General features: G+C 27.9%; 1 protein-coding gene across 1 annotated transcript; it reads right to left on the reverse strand.

Annotated features, from left to right (window-relative positions):
* Positions 1-4,470: 4,470 nt before the first annotated feature.
* On the reverse strand, positions 4,471-13,657 carry LOC117178578 (protein TsetseEP-like). The gene is made up of 2 exons (XM_033370006.1): positions 13,627-13,657; positions 4,471-5,030 (listed from the first exon to the last, which is right to left on the reverse strand). Exons 1-2 carry the CDS (start codon positions 13,655-13,657, stop codon positions 4,471-4,473), a joined length of 591 nt encoding a protein of 196 aa, XP_033225897.1.
* Positions 13,658-21,178: the final 7,521 nt, after the last annotated feature.

Raw genomic sequence — 21,178 nt, forward strand, 5'->3', positions numbered from 1 at the left:
GTGGAATTGAAGGAATTCCCGAAATTCGTGGAATTAATGAAATTGAAGTATATAACGAAATTTGTACAATTCACGGAATTTACGAAATTCATGAAATTTGAAAAATGCAAGAAATTCATGAAATTTAACGAATTGGCGGAATTAATTGAATTAAATTAATTTACGAAATTGATGGAATTCATGGAATTCAAGGAACTAATATAATGCAAGGAATTGATAAATTTCGCGAAATACATGGGAATAAATTAATTCACAGAATTTACGATATCACGGAATTTATGGAATTCAAGCATTTTATAGAATTCAAGAAATTAACGGAATTCGTGGAAGTCCATGAACTCCATGCATTCCGTGAATTCCGCGATATAATTAAATTCCATTATTTCCTTAATTTCCATTAATTTATGTCATTTTTTAAATTAATTTAATTTTGCGAATTCCATAAATTCCACGCATTGCTTTAATTTCATGAATTTGCTGAATGCCGTGAATTGCTTGAATTCCATGAATTTCTCATATTCAGCGACTTTCATGAATCTTTCAATTTCAGAGAATAAACAGTTCCATGAATTCTGTGAATTCCAACAATCCCGCGTATTCCGTGAATTCCAGGAATTCCTCAAAACTCCGTATATTCGATAAGTTCCACAGAATTCCATAAATTGTTCGAATTCTCTTAATTCCGTAAATTCAATAAATTTCGTGAATTCTATGAAGTTCTTCAAGTCCATGAGTTTATTGAATTTGTACAATTTAATGAATTCCTTGCATTCCGTATATCCCGTAAATACTTTGGATTTCTTCAATTCCTTGATTTCCGCGAATTTCGCGAAAGCAATATAATGCGTTAGTACCGTGAATTCCATCAATTTTTTTAATATTGTGGATTCGTTGAATTCCGTAAATTCTACGAATTGTGTGAATTTCGTAAATTCTTTGAATTCCGTTCATTCCATGAATAACGTGAATTCCCTCAATTCCATGAATTCTTTGAATGTCGTGAATTCCTTGAATTCCGTGCTTTGTCCGAATTCCTTGAATTCCATGAATTTCTAAAATTCCTTCAAAGGATGCACTTTGATCAACATTAAAACTTTAGTTTGTCCATTATTTAAATAATCGAATTCAGAGCTAGTTTCTATTGTTGACGTTTGCTTCTAAGTTATTGAGATTTCAATATTTTGAGTTTTAATCCTGCTGAGAATACAAAAATAATTTTTAATCAATAATTGCTTTAATTTATTTTATGAAATTCTTCATAACACAAAATATCTTTAATCCAATTTTAATGTTTTACATAAGCTACATTATTTCAAAAATAAAATTAGCATGAACAAAAAATGAAATGATCAATCAAAACATGCATGTAGCTTCTAGAATATTATAATTTTCTCCTTGAGAAACACCGTTCAAACATGAGAGAAGAGTGTTTGTACACTTTTCTGTCACGTGTTCTCATCGCGTTGTGGATGTAAGAAGAAGAAGAAAAAATTCAACAAAAAAATTGTGAGTGGGTGGCGATACGATTGGACGGTCGGTCGCTGGGCACCAAGCTAGCTCTTGATCCGCTTGAAAAATAGCTCAAAATTATCTAAAAATAGGAAAATTAGTGTAAATTTTATGGAAAATAGGGGGAAAATAAAAGAATAAATTCATCTAATAAATTAACGTACATACCACATTGAATTCAATGTGAAACATTATAAATTTATAAGATTTTAAATACAAATAAATTGCCTTTTTAAAAAAAATCTTTAAATTTTCAACCAGAAGAGAATAATTTTCCACCAAGAGATGCATGCTTTCGAAGACAGTTAAATTTTTAATGAAAACGAACATTTTCAACCTAGCAAGATGCAAATTTGACCAAAAAATATGATTTTATCAAAATAGTTCAATTTCGAACCTATAAAGATAGATATTCAACCAAAAGGTCGAATTTTAACACAAAAACTATTGAAATTCAAACCAAAAAATCTAAATTTTCAAGCTAAAAAGACGAAATTTTGAGAAGAGAGTTTATTTTTTAACCCAAGCAAAAGATTATTCAACCAAAAAGTTCATTTTTAAACACGAAAGATGACTTTTTACCATAAATTATGAGCTTTATACAAAAAGAAGAATTTCCAACCAGTCTTATTAAAAGAAAAACATGAATTTTTAACCACATATTTGAATGTTGAATGAAGAATAAGAATTTTTAATCGAGAAGTATAAATTTAGAACAAAAAAATTAATGTTATTAATCATAATTATATTTTTTGAACCAAAACTGGAATTATTGAATTTGAATTTTTTAAGATTAATCTTCGACAAAGAAAATAATTTTCAAAAAGTTGACGCGAACAAAAAAAATGCGATTTTCTAAACAAACAGTGAAATCCTCAATGAGAAAGAAAATTAAAAAAAAACGCCTTTAATTTTCAAACAAAAAAATATTTTTCCTTAATATAATACACGAATTATATACCAAATAGTTAAATTTTCAGCTTACAAACAAGAAATTTTTAACCACATATTGAACAGTAGCATTTTTGGATAAGAAAATTAAATTGTAATAAAAAAGATTATTTTTCAACAAAAAGGTTAAGTTGTCAATCATAGATGTAAATTTAAAAAAAATGAGTTTTTAACAAAGTACTTCAACTTTATAGCAACCAACCGGTTGAATTTTCCACCAGAAAAGACGTATATTCAACCCAACAGTAGAATTTTCAAACTAAAATATAAATTTTCTATCAAAAAGGTAAGTTTTCAGCAAAATACATAAATTAAAAAAAAGTTTAAATTTCAAAGCAAAAAAAAATTCTCTATGAAAATAGTTTAATTTTTGAGTCAAAAATATGATTTTTCAACATAGAAGTTAATTGTCCATTAAATAGTTAAATTTCTGTGAAAGAGTTTAAAGCAGATTAGTTTTCAACAAATATTTAAATTTTAAACAAAAAAAGGTGGATTTTCAACGAAATGGTTGAAAATTTAACTAAAATAGATTTATTTCATTATAAATTTTCAATTCAGAAGTTCAATAATTTACGAAAGAAAATCAATTTCTAACCAAAAAAGAAATAGTTACATATTTAGCTAACTAATTATTTCCCTAAAAAAATGGTCAACAAAATAGTTAAATTTTCCACCAAAGAGATGAATTTTGAACTCAAATAGTGAACTTTGAACCAAAAAGTAACTGTTTAACAAAATTCTATAATTTTACAGAAAGGAACTAATTTTTAATTGAAAATTCCATTGAAAAAATTTCAATTTCAATTCACTTTAAAACAAACAAATTATTTAATTTTTCCCAAAGAAAAGATCAGTTTTTTACCAAAAATGGAGTAGTTGCATTTTCAATTAAAAATGTTAATTTTTTAAATTAAAATACAAAATAAAATTTAATCTTTAGTCAAAGAGACGAACTTTCATCTAAAAGGATGAATGCCCAACTAAAAAATAAATTATTTTATAGAATAGTTCAGCTTTCAACCGAGAAGTTAAATTTTTTTTAAATAAAATGGATTTTGAAGCAAGAAGATTAATTTTTTATTTTTAAAAAGACAAATTTTTAAAAAACTTCCTGAATTTTAAATCAAATTGTTAAATTTTCAATTAAAAAAGGTACATTTTAAACTGGAAGTGATATTTTTTTCACCAAAAATGGAATATTTTTATTTTTATCTAACAAAATGTAGTAAGAGGATTAATTTTTAACTAAAATTATGCAACTTAAACCACAAAAGAAATTTTTAAATGAGTATTTTTACTACTAGAAAAGGAGTTATGGAATTTTTCAGTTCAGAAAAATAATTAATAATAAAAAACAGCGAATTTTTCACTAAAAAATTTAATTATTAGGAAAGAAGACTAATTTTCTATCGTAAAAGACCAATTTTTAACAACATAGTTAATTTGTTGACTAAAAAGGGTAAATTTAAAATAAAAAATTTCATTTTAAAAATTTCAGTTGAAAAATTAATTTTCTGACAGCAAAAAATAATTTTTAACAGAACCGTTAATGACAAATTTGTTTAACTAGTTTAAAGTTGCACGAATTTGAATTAGTTTGAACAGTTAGTATTTTCCAAAAGTTTAAGTTTTAAATAAAAAATAATATTTTAAAATAAATGATTAGTTAAATTTTCACGTAGAAAAATTAATTTACTGTGAATGAAAAAATACTAAATTTGACAGTATAAGATAAATTTTCTTTAAAGAAGATTAATGTTTAATCAAATAGTGTAATTTAAAAAAAACATGAATTTTCAACCATGAAGATTAATTGTCTATCGAAGTTACATTTTTTATTTTTTATTATTTTAATTCTATTTTTTATTATTTATTATACAATTAGAAATTACAGTTTCCCTTTCCAAACTTCTGCACAAGAACCGTCAAGGTTACCTGTACAGATTCCTGTGCAGGCTCGTGTACAGTTACTTGCAGGTCCATTTTAGGGCCCTGTGAAGGTTCATCTCAAGGTTCCTGTGAAGGTTTGTGTACAGATTCATGTGCAGGTTCATGTTCAGGTTCCTGTGAAGATTCGTGTATAGGTTCATGTTCACATTCGTCCACAGGTTTCTGTGCAGGTTCATGAACAGGTTTTTGTGAAGGTTCATGCACAGGTTCCTGTAAAGGATCATGTACAGGTTCCTGTGAAGGTTCGTATACAGATTCATGTGCAGGTTCGTCTACTGGTTCCTGTGCAGGTTCATAAGGAATTTCCTGCGTAGGTCCATGTACAGGTTCATGTGCAGGTTCATGTACAGGTTCATGTGAAGATTCGTCTGCAGGTTTCTGTGCAGATTCATGAAGAGTTTCTTGCGAAGGTTCATGTACAGGTTCCTGTGAAGGTTCATGCAGAGCTTCCTGTGAAGGTTCGTGTACAGGTTCATGTGCGGGTTTGTCTAGAGGCTCCTGTGCAGGTTCATATACAGGTTCCTGTGCAGGTTCATGAACAGGTTCCTGTGAATGTTCATGTACATATGCCAAGGCAGGTTCGTGTGCAGGAACCACTGGTTGAGTTGAGTCTATTACTGGTTCATCCAGTCGAATTCAGAAAATCACTGTTTTATCAGTAATATTTCAGCATATTAATTCAAGCAGTAAAAATTTTATTGGTTTAGTTTAAGAGAACAGGAAAGGGACCGTAATATAAATAAGGTATGTTTATACGGAAAACTGGATGCGCTAGTCTTGAAACTAGCACGTTATTTGAGGAATCGTGAAAGGCTTTTTGATTGGGGATCGCTTCAAACTTAAAAGTTTCGAATCTAAACGGTGTTCTTGACACTCGAAATCTTTCAAACACACTCCATTTCTAAGTTTGCTCTATGTCAATGGAATTTTAACTTCTTTAAGATTTCTCTATAATGTTTGTTTATCGGTGCTTCTGAATTTATTTACAATCTGTTTCAGTGTTAAAGTAAATATTTAATCATTTGCAGCAACTCTTGAAACAGGGCCTAAAACGTTTAAAATTAGTTTTGAAATAAAAGGCCTGACAGGCCAAAGTTTAGAAAAAAGCAGAAGAAGTAAGAAGATTTCAAACAAATTTTCAAACAAAAAGATCAATTTTTCATCAAACTTAGAGTTTTCTGAAAATATTAAGTCTAAATAATTAAAAAAATATTTTAATTTAAACAGCCTTTACACTTCTCAAGATTTTGAAATAATAAATTTTTTGTAGCTTTTCAAACATGTTTAAACTATTTAGAATGAAAGTAATTCAGTTTAAAAAATTCTGGTTATTACCCGGTTTTTATTCGTCAAGTTTTACAATTTTCCCGGTAAACTTAAAGTAACATACTCATATTTGCCGCAAAACGCAAGCATTTTTTTCAAATAATAACGTTCGTCCTAAACCTGGTTTGTGCAACGGAGCAACAAATTGTAAAATAAATGAATTTTCAAATGAAATAATGAATCTTTAAATAACCAAAAAGATGATTTTATAAACAATAATATAAATCTTTATCCAAAAAGAATTATTTTCTATCAACAAATAAAATTTTTTAACAAAACATATGAATTTAACGAAACAGTTGAATTTACAATCAAAGGAGGCAAATTTTAAACCAAATAGTTGAAACTTGACCTATAAAAAATCAACTTTTAACAGAATATGGAATAGTTGTATTTTTAGTATAAAAATTAATTTTTGTCTTAATTGATGAATTTTCAACTAAAATGATGAATCTTCTATTACATTTATTAAGCAAAATTTGAGTAATTAAATTTTCAGTCAAAAAATAAATGTCCAACAAAAAGAAGCAGACTTTCAATAAAATATTTAAATTTTCAGTAAAAAATTGCTTTTCATCCAAAGAAAAAGCAATTTTTTAATCAAACAGCTCATGTTTCAAGCACGGAAATGACATTTTTATTAAAATTATGAATGGTAAAAAAATAAATAAACAAAATAGTTTATTTGTTAAACAATTAAATTGATTTTTAACCTAAAAGTTGCATTTTTAACTAAAATTATGAATATTTGCCTGAAGTACTTGTAGTTACATCGAAAAAGAAGAATTTTTAAATAATAATATTCAATTTTTAAGAAGGCAATTATTTTCTACAAAATAAGTCTTTTTTTTTAAATAAAATACATAAATTTCCAACGTAATAAATGAATTTTCAATTAAAAAAGACAAATTTTCATCCAAATTGTTTAATTTTTAACAAGAAATGATCAATTTTTAATTCAAAGGGGAACGGTTAAATTTTCAGTTGAAAAAAAATTAATGTTCAATCAGACTAAAAAAATTTCTACTAAAATGATGAACCTTAACTGGAATAGTTGAATATTTACTTAGTAAAAAGATAAATTTGCAACTAATAAAAATAATTTTCTACAAAAAAGATGCATTTTAAACAAAATTACTTGAATTGGACACATAATATTTAATTTTTTAAATACAATACATCAATTTTCAGCCAGTTGCACTTTTAACCAATAAGATAAATTCTCCACCAAGAAGAAAAATATTTAACAAAATACCTTATTTTTTAATTAAATATTTGAATTTTTTAATACAAAAAACTTTTAAACAAAAACAAAAAAGATCCATTTTTCGTTAAAAAGTTTAGTTTCTACAAGAAAAATAAATTTTTAACAGAACAGTTCAATTAAAGGTGAAAGACACGAACTTTCAACAAAAATGATGAATGTTCTACAAAAAAATTTAATTTTTAACAAAAATAGCTCAAATTCTAACCAATAGCTGGATTCTCAACGAAAAAGGTGACAGTTACAATTCTACCAAAAAAGATTTTAATTTTTAATAAAAAGTAATTGAAATCAACAAAAAAGTATACTTAAACCAGAAAAATGAATTTTCAAAATAACGATTAGGATTTAAACTCAAAACGATTTTTCTGTCAAGATATTTAAAAATTGAAAATAACTCGTTAGATTTTCGAGTCGAAGAGGAGAATTTTGTTGCAAGAATTTAAAATTTGATAAAAAGAGATATTTCGGGTTTCACTCGTGTAAAAAACTACGAATTGTTTGCAGACAGCATTTTTACCAATATAGATGAATTTTTAATTCAAAAGAATAATTTTCTACAAAAAGACGAATTTCAACAAAATACATGATTTTAAAAATAAATAGCTGAATTTGTAAATAAAAAATATACATTTTTAAGAAAAATTTAAATTTCTACTAAAAGAAGAATTTTTCGCAAAATGATTACATTTGCAATCAAATAGATGAATTTTCAACCAAGAAGTTGCATTTCCGAGAAAAAAGAATTTCATTTTCATTAAAAAACAGTTAAATTCAATTTAAAAAATCCGAATTTCGAACAAAAAAGCAACAAAATCGATTTGTCGAGCCAACTAAACTATTTTATTAGGCAGTTTGGTAGAACTAACCAAAATGTTTGTTAGGCACGAAAAAAATTTTGTGTAGACTGAACAAACTTATTTGGTAAAATAAACCAAATATTTGTGAGCTCAACATAATGATTTTATAGACTTCAAAAAAATATTGTAGACATTACAAAATAATTTTTCTGAAAGAACTAAATATTTTTAATCACAAGAAAATACTTTAAGATACTTTAGATACTTTCAAGTATATTTTTAGTATTTGAGAGATTGAATACAACATGTAATAAAATGTAAATGATGTAATAAAATACATCTATTAGGGATCCTAGGTCCGATTTATCTAAATATTTTGGGTCGCAGCGCCAGTCATCCTAACCTTTTTTCGAAAAGAAACACAACTCGGTTTATAAAATTTATTATCTTTTATAGAACTACAAATAATATTATTGATGAAAATAGAGAGAGAGGAGGATTTCGATTGAATCCACCATATTGAAAAAGTGGTCAGCTGCTTAGCATGAGTCGAAAGAGAGCGCATGTGCGGCTGCGTGTTTGGTACACTCAACAAAATTCTTTGGTACACTCAACAAAAAGTGCTAAACAAACTTTCTTGTTTGAGCCAAATAAGTTGTTTTGTAACTCCAACTACTTTTCTGATAGCCACAACCAAATTTTTGGTAAGAACAACCAAAACTGCTCAAAAAAATTATTTTGTGGCTGGGGAATTTTTTCTTAGTAGGTCAGATACTTTGCAGATAGACGTTGTATATCCAAGTTCCATTATAATAATTTTTTTTTTATTTGCTTTATCCAATTCCAGCTATCATTCCAGCATGATGAGAAAAATTTCGATAACAATGCGTGGTTGCTTTCGGGCTAGATCGAAGTTACTTTTCGCATGTGAGAAGCGTCGGTCGTATGCAGTTATCAGGAGGCAGGACATGCAGGTTGGCCGTCACCCCTCTGTAATTTGTAGCGACGGCCATTCGAGCGTGTAACTCTGTAATGACGTAATGACTCGGTACACCGAGAGATCTGTATTTTTGCTTGGACTCTCAGCTTATAAGTTCGGTGCCCGAAAGCAAAGGGTCGAAGAGAGAAAGGAAAAAAAGGAGAAAAAAGATAAAGAAAGACATGTGCATTGTGTAACCTATAAGACTCTTCCCTTAAGGTATGCGCATAATTATGCCATCTTCTGGTAATGCGCACCTATGCGTCCCATATCGACCAGATTTCAGCGCACGATACTTTATGCTCTTTTTTCTATGAAGGATCTATCTTGATTTTCCTGAGGAGGAAACGACTCTTGGTAATCCACTGGACCGTTTTGTTATCCGAAATAGTAATCCGTTGTGATCCAAGCAATTAATTACAATCTGGTGTAAACTTATAGAATGTTCTCGGAGAGTCTGATGACGTCATCGGAATGTTCTAGAAGCATGTGACGTCATCAGACTCGCCAAGACAATTTTAGAAACCTGCCTTACACGTATAAACACGGATACACGAACACACATAGCCAATCAAAAGGATGAGTTTTAAAACAAAAAATATGAACATTTAAGCAGAAAAATCTAAATTTTCAATCTAAAATGGCGAAATTTTAGAAGATACTTTATTTTTCAATCCAAGAAAGAGATTATTCAATCAAAACGTTCATTTTTAAACACGAAAGCTGACTTTTGAAAACAAAGTATAAATTTTCTACAGTAAAGACGATTTCTAGACGAGTCGAATTAAAAGAAAAACATGAATTTTTAATCACGTATTTGAATCCCAAACCAAATAGATCAATTTTTAATTAAGAAATATAAATTTTGAATAATAAAGTTAGTTTTTTATTTATAAATATATTTTTTTAAACAGAAATGGAATCATTAAATTTGCAGTTCGAAAGATTAATTTGCAACAAAAAAAACTAATTTTTAACTAGTTGAAGGGAACAAAAATATACGTATTTTGCAATAAATATTGAAATCGTCGATCGAAAAGAACAATTTTCAGCAAACAAGTTTAATTTTTTCACAAAAAAATATTTTCTTAATAAAATACATCAATTATTATCTACCAAATAGCTGAATTTTCAGCATGCATAAAATGAATTTTCAACTAGATATATAACAGTAGCACTTTTGGATATAAAAATCGAGTTGTGATAAAAAAAAACTATTTTTCAAAAAAAGGTTAAATTTTCAACTATAGATGTGAATTTGAAAAAATGATTTTTTGACAGTTAAAAACTTAGTAGCAAACGGTTGAATTTTCCATAAAAAAGACAAATATTCAACGAAACAAGAGAATATTCGACCAAAAAGATAATTTTTCAGTAAAATACATCAATTTAAAAAAGGTTAGATTTCAAGGCAAAAAAAAATTTCCTACAAAAATAGTCCCATTTTTAAGCCAAAATTTAATTTTTCAACATAAAAGATAATTTTTTATCAAATAGTTAAATTTCTGTGATATAGTTGAAAACAGATTAATTTTTAACACATATTTGAATTTTAAACAAAAAAGGTTGATTTTCAACGAAAAGGTTGAAACCTTAACTAGAATAAATTCATTTCATTATGCATTTTTAATTTAGCAGTTAAATATTTTACTACAGAAAATAAAATTGTGCTAAAAAAGAAATAGTAACATATATAGTTAAAAAAAATTATTTTTGAAAAAAAAGTTCCAAGAAAATAGCTAAATTTTCCACCAAAGAGATGAATTGTCAACTAAAATAATGAATCTTAAGACAGAAAATAATTATTTAAACAAATTGTTTGTTAATTTTCAACCGAAATTATAAACTTTTAACGAAGAAGACTAATTTTTGTACCGAAAAAGGCGAATTTTCAACCAAATTGTTGAATTTTTTTCAAAAATATACAATCGGGCGTAATAAACTCGTGATGCGGAATAATCCATTTTTTATTTGGCGTAATTTAAGGAACTTGGAGTAATCTGCTTGTAAACTAAGGTAATTCAATTTTATTGTGGTGTAATTCCACTTATACTCGAGAATAATCCATCTTAAGTATAAGGTAATCTACTTGTAATCAATTTCAGTAAATAGGAAGGGGAAGTTCTGGATGAATTAGAATTAGTGAGTGTCTGTCTGTATGTGTACGTATGTCTGTGTCAGTTTGTGCGATAGTGTGTAGCCGTATGAGACAGGTTTCTAGAATGTTCTCGGAGAGTCTGACGTCATCGGAATGTTCTAGAAGCCTATAACGACATCAGACTCCCCACGAACATTCTAGAAGCCTGTCTTACATAGATACACACGGATACACAAACCAGGGGGAGTTTTGGATGAATTAGTATTAGTAAGTCTGTGTATTTGTGGGTGTTTTAGTGTGCATCCGCATGAAGCAGGCTTCTAGAATCTTCCCGAAGACCTTGATTACGTCATCGGAATGTTCTAGAAGCCTGTGACGGCATCGAACTCTCCGAAAACATTCTAGAAGCCTCTCTCACACACACACACAAACTACCTTCACTCACTCACTAATACTAATCCATCTAGAACTCTCCCTGCCTATCTACTAAGTTCATTAGAAATAACTAAATTAATCCAAGTCGTTAACTCGTAATCCAGAGAAATCCAGATAATTTAGATTGATTTACATAAGTATTCCAAAGAGCTTTCAACAATTTGTTGGAATTATTATTTTTTGCGTTATTATTCATGAGAGTGTAATGTAATCGTTAAAATTTTTTATCTCTGGTTGTTAACGAATCTTTACGTGTCAGGATTGTCCGAATGGCTGTATGGCTGTATAATGTATGTAAGTATGTGTGGCTGTGTGTACGGTTACTTAAATGTCGTGGCTACGCTAGTTTTTGAAGGATTTGTCCAATCTTTTCAAGGGTACAGCAAGGAGGGTTAGGTTCGTTAATCAGATATTTCCAAACAAATAAAAAAATTGAAAGCATTTCCAAAATTTTAGAATTTTTTTTTGTTCAAATTTTAGAAATTTTTGTTAAAGTTTCGTATAGATTAGTAGAAGACTTGAAAATTATCCGGATAAAATTTTCAATTTCGATTAGAATTAGAAAAGTTATATACCGGCACCGTAGTGTTTCAATTCAGTTACGGCAATTGAGGTTATGTTATTTTTTTCATAAATAAGAATGAATGATTGTCTACCCGGGAAAATCTGGCCTTTTGTTACATTATCCGAAATTAAGCAAGCTCAAATAAACGAGCTTACTATAATTTTTATTTCAAAATTCATTCCTAAATAGCGTAATGGTGCGAAACTAAAATTGCAGAAAGGAACCAATGTACCCCCTAAAATTAAAGCAGGCTGTAGCATTAATATGAATAAAAACTTTTTTCTTATATAAAACGTGTTGCTTTTTATTTGCATTTGACTAATTTTTTAGACGAAGAAAAGTGCCGGATTTGATTTGTCGATTTTCGATGATTTCAAACTTTCAATATTGAACAAAACATGAGATCCGATAAAACTGAAAAAAATGGTAGCTAAAGGAATCCTTGCACGTGATCTATTTTGTTTTGCAAAAAAAAACATTTTGTTACTAAAAAGACGATTTGAAAAAAGTACCAGTTTTTTCCCCGGGCTCCCCTACTCCAATAAATTAAAATGGTCTACCTTTAAAAGTGGCCTACTTTTGTAATAGTTTTCTTTACTTAAAAATTTTTTATTGAGTATTCTAACATTATGATTAACTCGGTCGGTAACATAGAAATATATAATGCCTTACCACTTAGTGGACTGCAAAGCATTGATCACATAGGGGTTTAACTAAAATTAATTTTTGTAGACGAAAGTGAGTGAAAAATCGTGATGTGGCTTTGCTTTTCTGATAAAAAGGCCATTTCTTTTATTATTGTTAGCAATTGGGAAAGTATGCGATTTAAACAATCCATAAAAAATATAATGTGCCGTGATTGAGCTTAGGTTGCATTGTTGTGATTGTTGTCTGTCCAAAATTTTTGAATTTTGATAGTGCGTTAAAGTGTGTTTTTCAAAAATGTCAAGCGATTATTTTTGCACTTTGAAAGGTACAAGGAGAAAATAAAAATTATCACAGACTTTGTACTTCTTAGAAATCCTGTAAGAATTCTCGGAAATCTTTAAACTTCTCCAAATCTGTTTTTGAAGTCCCTTCAAATTCTTTACAATAAATAAAAATCTTTCAAAGTTTCTTAAAATCTTAAAAAATCTCTTGTATATCCCTAACCCTTTAAAAATTATTTTGAAATCCTTCAAAAGGAAACTTTAAAATCCTATCAAGCCCCTACAGTAATTCCTTAAAAGCACTGGAATTTTTAGAAATTCTGTAAGATTTTTTCAAAAACTTATGTAATCTCTCCGAATTCATTGAAATCTTTTTGAATAGATTTAGTTACTCGCTTGATATTTTCTAAAATCGCTTAAAATGCCTTAAAATCTTATAAAATCTCTTGCATATCCTTAAACCTTTTTGGATTCTTTAAAAAATCTTTAAAATTTCTTTAAAATCGTTCAATTTTTCTGTATTCATTTAAAGTCCCTACAAATTCTTTAAAATCAGTCAAAATCTCTGGAAAAATCCTAAGATAACTTAAAGACTTTTAATAAATAAATAAATGGTCTTTCATTCTAAAAATCAGAGTTATATCACGATTCTTTACTTATTTTCGGCTAAATTAATTAATTTGAGTGAAACTCCTATCTTAAAATGCTTTGCACTCCACCAAGAGGTATAGCCTTAGGGATTTTGACGTTACCGACGGAGTGTGACGTAATATTACAATAGTCAATTCTCAGTGGCTTCTTGCAAAGTTTAGTTTACAGTTCGGGTGTTTGCCTAATGGCGATCCCATTCCTGGTGTTCCTTGTGGCGGACGATTTACTTTTTCTTCTGCCAGACGTTATTTTCCTGCCAGGCCATTTTCTCCTGTTATGGCTTCTCTTCGTGCCAGGTCCAGGTCTCCTCCTGCCAAGCTAATTGCTGCTGCTAACGGACCTCCATATTGATTTGACCAAATTAATTTTATTCGGCTCACTTCTAATAAGAATTTGCATCGACAATTGGAACTTTGAAGATACACTTTCCCTGTGGATAAAGGAATTCATATACTTGCAGGAAAGCAAGTATTTCTGCCCATTGCAACTGAAGAAGCCTTTGAAATATTAGAGAGTAGTACTATTCTTGCTGGAATATATACGTACGTAACTCATTTTAACCGTAATTTACGGGTAAAAATAAACATGGAAAGCGGAACGAATGCCCAACTGACCACGTATTTTAAAATTTAATTTACTTTTTGTTTAATGTCCTTTAATAAAAATCAATCAATTTTGTTGCGCCTTTGCAACGATGCTTTAATTTTAATCGTAGTATCGGATGAAAAAATTTTATAGCTGAATTTTTTTCCAAAACTGCTTTTAAACTTGTTATGAACCAATTGAATAAAAAAATTCGCAAATCATTTTCTTGCAGACACAACACAATTTTCTTTTTTCAGAACAAAAATATCAAAAATTAAAAATGGCGGTAATTACAAAAAAAATTAAACATCGAAATTTAAGTCTTCAAATCTCAAATATAATTTTAAGTTAAATAGCCTTAAAAAAACTGTTTTAGAATAAAGCTGTTTTTCATTATGCAAATTAAAAGTAATACACGCTTTAAGTTCTGAATTGAAAAACTTTGAAGTTTTAATGAATAACATCTGAAACTGCTTTAATTTTGAAGATTTGGAATTAAAAACTCTTGTCTGTTGATAAAATTTAAGAGTTTGTATTGGTACGTATTGAAATTTATGTAAATCTCAATTTTAAATCAACTAAATACCGTGACCTAAAAAACTAAGGTTTTTTGATAGGCTAATCATATTCATATTAACTAGAATAATATGAAATGCTTTTTTTTGCTATCATGACAGATCTTGACTACTGAGGGTCAAAATTTAAAAAAAATTAAGTTCAACCTATATTTATGACAGTCAAATATTTTTTTTTTAGAGTAATTAGGATAACAAAAGAAAGCCACGCCACATATTTTGCTTTGAAGAAATATTCATTCCACGGTAAAAAAACTGCTATTACTCAAGAATCACGTAATCTTCATTCATGTCCTTGGTAAAATTTGAAGAGTATGATTTCGTCTTGATTAAAAAAATTTAATAACAATTTACTAAAATTATTTTTGCATTAAAAGCTTATCATTTTAGCGATAATAATAAAAAATAAAAGATGAGCGATAACAGCTCGTTTAAAGACACAGGTTTCTTAATTAATAACATTTTTCAAATTTTTATTTAAAAAAAAACGTTTCTCCTTTTGAAAAATAGAACCAATGAAGAGAATTATTTGAAACTTTAACTTGCTGAAAAGCTATATTGCTCACTGTTTTTAGATGAAGCAAAGTTTCTAAAAAAATTTTTAAATTTTAACTAAAATTAATTTATTTAACTTTGACTCAGATTTTTTATAAAAGCGCTATTCAAGCATCTAAACTTTCAAAACTTTGTCACGATAGATTTTTTTCAATAACAATCATCAATTCTTATAAACGATTTTTTTTAAATACATTTATATCCCAGTTTTGAAGAAAGAAAATTTTCCTTTCAGCAGTCATTTCTTTTCATTTGAATAATAATAATATCCCAACAAATGGAATGCTATTGAATCACATAATTTTAATTATGTTTTAAATACTTATGAACAAATTCGCAAGCTTAGTCTCTTTGTGCTTATGAGGTTTTTTTCTCCCATCGCACAGATTTATATTAGAAATATTTGAACACATCTACTAACTGTAGTTAAATTAAAGTTAGGAATAGTGTCATCATACACTGAACAGCTAAAATCGAATTTTATAGAATTTCATGAAAATTAACTAAAATGATACACGAACGAAAAAGTTAATTAAAAAAAAAAAATTTGACTCCTTAACCGAAAACGATTATAAGTTGAAAATTTAATGTTTTTTTTTTTTTAAATAATTCTTTGATGATATAAGGCCTTTAAAAGAATTTCAAAAATTGAATCCGGCAAAGCTGTAGTGAATTTGTTCTTAAGAATATAAACTTTTAGCTATAGAGAACATCAAGTTTCTTTCCATGGGCATTTTACTGAAATATAAATTTGGAAAAATCACATTTTTTAAGCCAACGCAAATTTTAAACACCGAAATTATACAACAAAATTGCGCAGGGAGGCTTAAAAAGAATAATGTTCTCAAATGAAATTTTTTATACAGATACTCAAAAAAATAAATTTGTGAAAAATAATTGTACAAAATGAGTCAAAATAAAAGAAACATGCTTCCAAATAACACTGTCAAGCGGCTTATTTTTATCTCTGATGAGCAAGTTTGACGCCCATTATCCATGAGCTAATTATTATGATATCACATGTATTTATGAACACTTTGTAATAAGACACACGATTATTCTTTAGATTAATTTTGAAACAAGTTCTTTATTAAATCATCAATCGCGTTTTCCACTAATTTCAAAAAATGGGTATCTTTCATACTCTGCTCATTACTATGATAGTCATCTTCAATTCTATTGGTGAATATAATACTTAGAAGTATCAATAATTTCAAAAAGGTTTTTAAAGTATTCTTTATCACGAGCCAAAGTTTTAAAAACGTGCCACTTGAACAAAAAATACCTTTCCATTTTCTCTAAACCTAATTCAAGATTTATGTTCAAACGATTGATGTGGATAAAGTTTAGTGTCAAAATCTGCCAAGTGAACAACCTATTTTCCGATGGCCTTTTTTCGCGGAAATTGCTTGACTCGGTTCCCCAAGATGAATGGAAAATAAGATTTGAGCGGTTTGGCGAAATTCAAAATTTTACAAAAGTTATTGTAAACAACATTTTTCTGCATGAATTTGGTCATTATTTATTGGCTATCGATTCGTTGGATATATTTTGCTATTTTTTTAAATTGGAATTGTAAACTGGGCACTCTTTGGATACACATTTCTTTATTTTTACAATAACCATAATTTGTTGAAAATATAAACAATTTATTTAAACAAATGAAAATAATTATAAATTTTTAAGCAAGGCATCTCTTTTATAAGACACTATTATCCGGTGGGATATCTTTTCTTAGATAAGAGCTAGAAAATAATTATTTTTTTGCAAAATCTTTCACTTTGCATCGCCTTTTAGTTTATGAAGAAATAATAAGTCAACCACAAGGAAAATGATTTTTCGAAGAAAATTGTTGTTTTAATTGAATTATTTTCTCTCTTTTCCACAAAAAAGAAAGAGATTTATTAAAATGTAGATTTCTCTAATGTTTATTTATTAATTGTTATCAACTAAGCAGGCGACGCAAGGTTAAAGAGTATAAAAAACCATAACTTTCTACCACTTATCTAAGAAAAGCTATTTATGAACAATATTTAATTTTTTTAACAACTTTTTTGTTAACTTTTAATAATTATTATGAAATTATTTTAAAAAGGACAGAAAATAATCAGAGGCACTAATATTAACAATGGTAATAAATTGTTTAAACAAATATTTTTGTTAACTTGAATTTATTCTTATATTACGTCTATTGAAATTTGGAAAAGAAGCCAGGAATTTCAGAAGGAATGGCACCTTTCTAGCATTATTGAAACATAATATTAATAATAATAATAAATTGTTTGAATAATTAATTTTCTTCACTCTAATTACCTAACTCATCTTAATTGAAAATTTTACAAAAAGTGAATTTTTTTTAAACTGTGATTTTGTAGCATTTTTCTAAGAGAATATAATTAAGAATAATAACAAATGGTTTTAACAATCACTTTTTTAACAAAGATAAACTATTACTTTCCTCTAATTAAAAATTGGACAACAAGTGTACATGTTTTTTTAAAACCGCGTCTTTCTAACTCCATTTTATGAGAATATTGCTAAAAAAACAATAGGTTGTTTAAACAGCTCATGTGAATATCTAATGATGAGTATGAAATGTTATTTTATGTGTTAATATTTGAAAAGCTATATTATATTCGTATTCTATAGATAATTGTTAAGAGAAATATTGTATTTCGAATCGAGGATTCTGAAAAGGATTTACAAAAAGGTATTTCTTTCTTATGGGAAGTACGTGTTAAACTTCATAAACGTGTTAAACCTCTAAATATCATTCTTTTCAAAACAAAATAAATGCATTAATTTTTGTGTGGATTTGAACAATTTTCTGGGGTGTCTCCATAAAAATTTCAAAAAAAATTGAGAAATGCTATTTTGGACCATCCCCGTGTCACATGCCCTTAAAAGTGACCTACTCTTCTTTTTTTGTAGGTTTCATTTCACTGTTCGACTGTTTACCTGATGGGGCTCCTATTCCTGGAATTCCTCATGACGGCCAGAATTCTTCTTTCCCAGAGAGACAAAATTCCCCTGCCGGGTCTCGGTCTCTTGTCGAGCCTCCCCTCCGTACCAGGACCCGTTCTCCTCCTGCCAGGACCCCGTCGCCTCCTGCCAGTTCAAGCCGTATAGCTGAACGTACCGGACTTATTACTTGTACCGACGGATCTACATATGGACTGGACCAACTAGAATTTATTCGGCTTACTTCTATTAGAAATCCAAACCGACAATTCCAACTTAAAAGATACACGTTCCCAGCGCATAAGCCACTTAAACTACGCACAGGGCATCATAGTTTTTGTCCGATGCCAACCGAAGAAAAAATTGTATTATCAACATTTGATGGTGACGTCTTTGGAATATTTGAGAAAGATGGTCATCTTACTGGAATATATACATATAAAACTAAAGTCCACCGTCAAGCAAGGGTAAAAATAAACATGGCAAGCAGTACGATTAGATTTTTGACATCAAAAGAAATCGAAGAAATTCCAGTAGGTTTATTGAGCCTAACATTATTTAATTTTAAAGTTGAACATGTAACAAAATAGACTAACCTAAAATAATAAATTGTTTATTCTCTCAAGTCGACTTAAAATGTTACAAGTAAGTTGGAGTGACAAATTATAATAGAAACTCAATATATTATGCTTTCAAGGCTTCAATCCTTCATTATTTTTTTGTTGCGACGTTGTAACAAAGTTATTTTTTATGTACGTAATAAAGTTTTCACTAGTTAAATTTTCTCAATAACAGTAACCGCAAAAACACTACTTTTTATTTACTTTACAAATTTATATTTAAATATTTAAACGACAATCAGTCAACGTGATCACCTTTGAAAACATTCATTTATTTTTATCGTAGTAATGCACAGTGAGGTAAAAAAACGTCCGTGGACAAATTGATTTTCAGAAGACAAATATAATCCATTTTTAACTTTTATTTTTTAAATAAAAGCTGAAAAAATTACGCTTAGAACTGTCATGGCCGATTTCTGTATATTTGTTTTTTTCTTTGTTTTTTATTTAAGAGCAAAAATGAAAAAAAAATCATCTTGACTTGTAAGGTATATTGGTTTATGAAAAATGCTTTGATTTAATCAAAAATACCTATAAAACTGAAAGAAACTCTCTATAAAAAATGTACAATAGCAATGAAAATGTTTCAAAATTTATTGAATTTCTTAGGCGGCGATTCGTCACTTAATTTGCACTAAATTTGAACAATTTATGGACGAAAAGAGTTTTTTAGTTGAATTAATAAAAGGTAATGAATAATTTGTTATTTGAAAGGCAATTTTTGTAAACAAGTATGCATCTCAGGTCAAGTAGTAATGAAATGTCTTTAATAAATCATCCATTTCTATCAACTAATGAAAAGGAATTATAGCTAAGTAATTTTAATTTTATTCGACAAGAAAAAAATTTACTTTACAAATGCAATAGCAGAGAAAAATTATTTTACTACATTGTTAATAAAAATAAAAATAGTGGACCTTTATTGAACTATGAAAAAGCTAAAAAATGTTTTATTAATAGTTAATTACACAAAAAAAGTTTAAATGCTGAGAAATAGCCAAATAATGAATTTGCTAATTAATTTTTGATAAACAATTACCAAATGTTATAGATTTATTAGCAGAAAAGCATCGCTAAATAGCTGGCCCTTAATTAGGTGAAAAAGCGGTATTTTATTTATAAATACATCATACAAACAAATTTATTTAAACAATTGTTGCTTAAAATAATAAATTGTTTATTGTCATGGAACTGTTCTTAAAAATTTATAAGCTAGTTATTAACAGTTCATTTAGTCAAAAAAATGAAGTTTGTACCTCCAAACATAGCCAAATAGTACATTTGTTAATTAAAGTAGTTTGAACAATTAACTTTTATTTGGTGATCAAATATGATACTTAGGTTAACTTTCCAAATAATATATGATTAATTTCATAACATTTCTTTATTTATTCTACCAAAAAAATTTGGTATAGATATTTGTTTATAAAAATTGTTTTTTATAATAATGAATTAAATATTAACTTATATTAATTCAATTAAAAAAAGCTCTTTTGCTCCATAAATTGTTCAAATTTAGCGCGAATCAAGTGAAGAATAACCACTTTTCCCTACAAAATCATTGAATAGCTGCTTTCAGTTCTATTGGTATTTTTAATTGAATTAAAGCATTTTTTTAAAACTTGTGTAGGTCAACATTAAATTTTCTACCATTTTTGTTATTAAATAAACAAAAAAATAAACAAAAATTTTAAAATTATGTTTTTAAACAAATTCAATAAACAAATACACAGATAAGGGATTTATCGAAAGAAAAATTAGTTTTTCTTCAATGAGAACTTTTTTAATTAGGAAATTCATGATAATTACAGAAAAAATTGATAATTCTTTGCTCAATTTTATGACTTTTAAAACAATTTTAATGAAAAAAATGCAGTATTGGGTCATTTGTCAATGGTAACATTCTTTTTTTTTCAATTCAATAAAGAAATTCCTTATCCTGAAGCGGCAGTGAATTTTTGGTGTATTTAGCTTCAAATTGCTAGAAATAATAAAATTTTGAAAATTTGAAAATTCATTGATTCATTGTAAATATAATACAATAATTTATCTATAATTTCAGAAACATTTTTTAGTATTTTTTTATCAGGGTCCAAAGTTTCAATAAAGTGCCACCCGTTCAAAAAAATTCCCTTTAATTTTGCTTAAACCGAATTAAAGATTCGTATTTGAACGATTAGAAAATCATACTGAATGTTTGTTCAATGCTAAACCTGGGCACAGTGAGAAAAAAGCACATTTTTTGGAAAAAATAAACTGACAGAGCAATTCTCAACGGATTTTGATTTTTCTTTTTTCGAATGTAATTTTTATTTTCACGTAACGAAAATTCGTTATTTAAGAACAAACTTACAACTTTTTGTTGCTAAACTTTTCCATGATACGATTTCTTTTAAAACTTTGAAATTCATTAAAAAAGGTC

Source organism: Belonocnema kinseyi, chromosome 8 (assembly GCF_010883055.1).
Source record: "Belonocnema kinseyi isolate 2016_QV_RU_SX_M_011 chromosome 8, B_treatae_v1, whole genome shotgun sequence".
In the NCBI taxonomy this organism is placed as follows: domain Eukaryota; kingdom Metazoa; phylum Arthropoda; class Insecta; order Hymenoptera; family Cynipidae; genus Belonocnema; species Belonocnema kinseyi.

Excerpts from the sequence above, each read along its gene's own strand:
- LOC117178578 (XM_033370006.1), bottom strand. The coding sequence starts at position 13,657 with ATGGGATCGCCATTAGGCAAACACCCGAACT. Across the intron at positions 5,031-13,626 it reads ATTAGGCAAACACCCGAACT|TAATAGACTCAACTCAACCA; the intron begins GTAAACTAAACT and ends TGGATGAACCAG.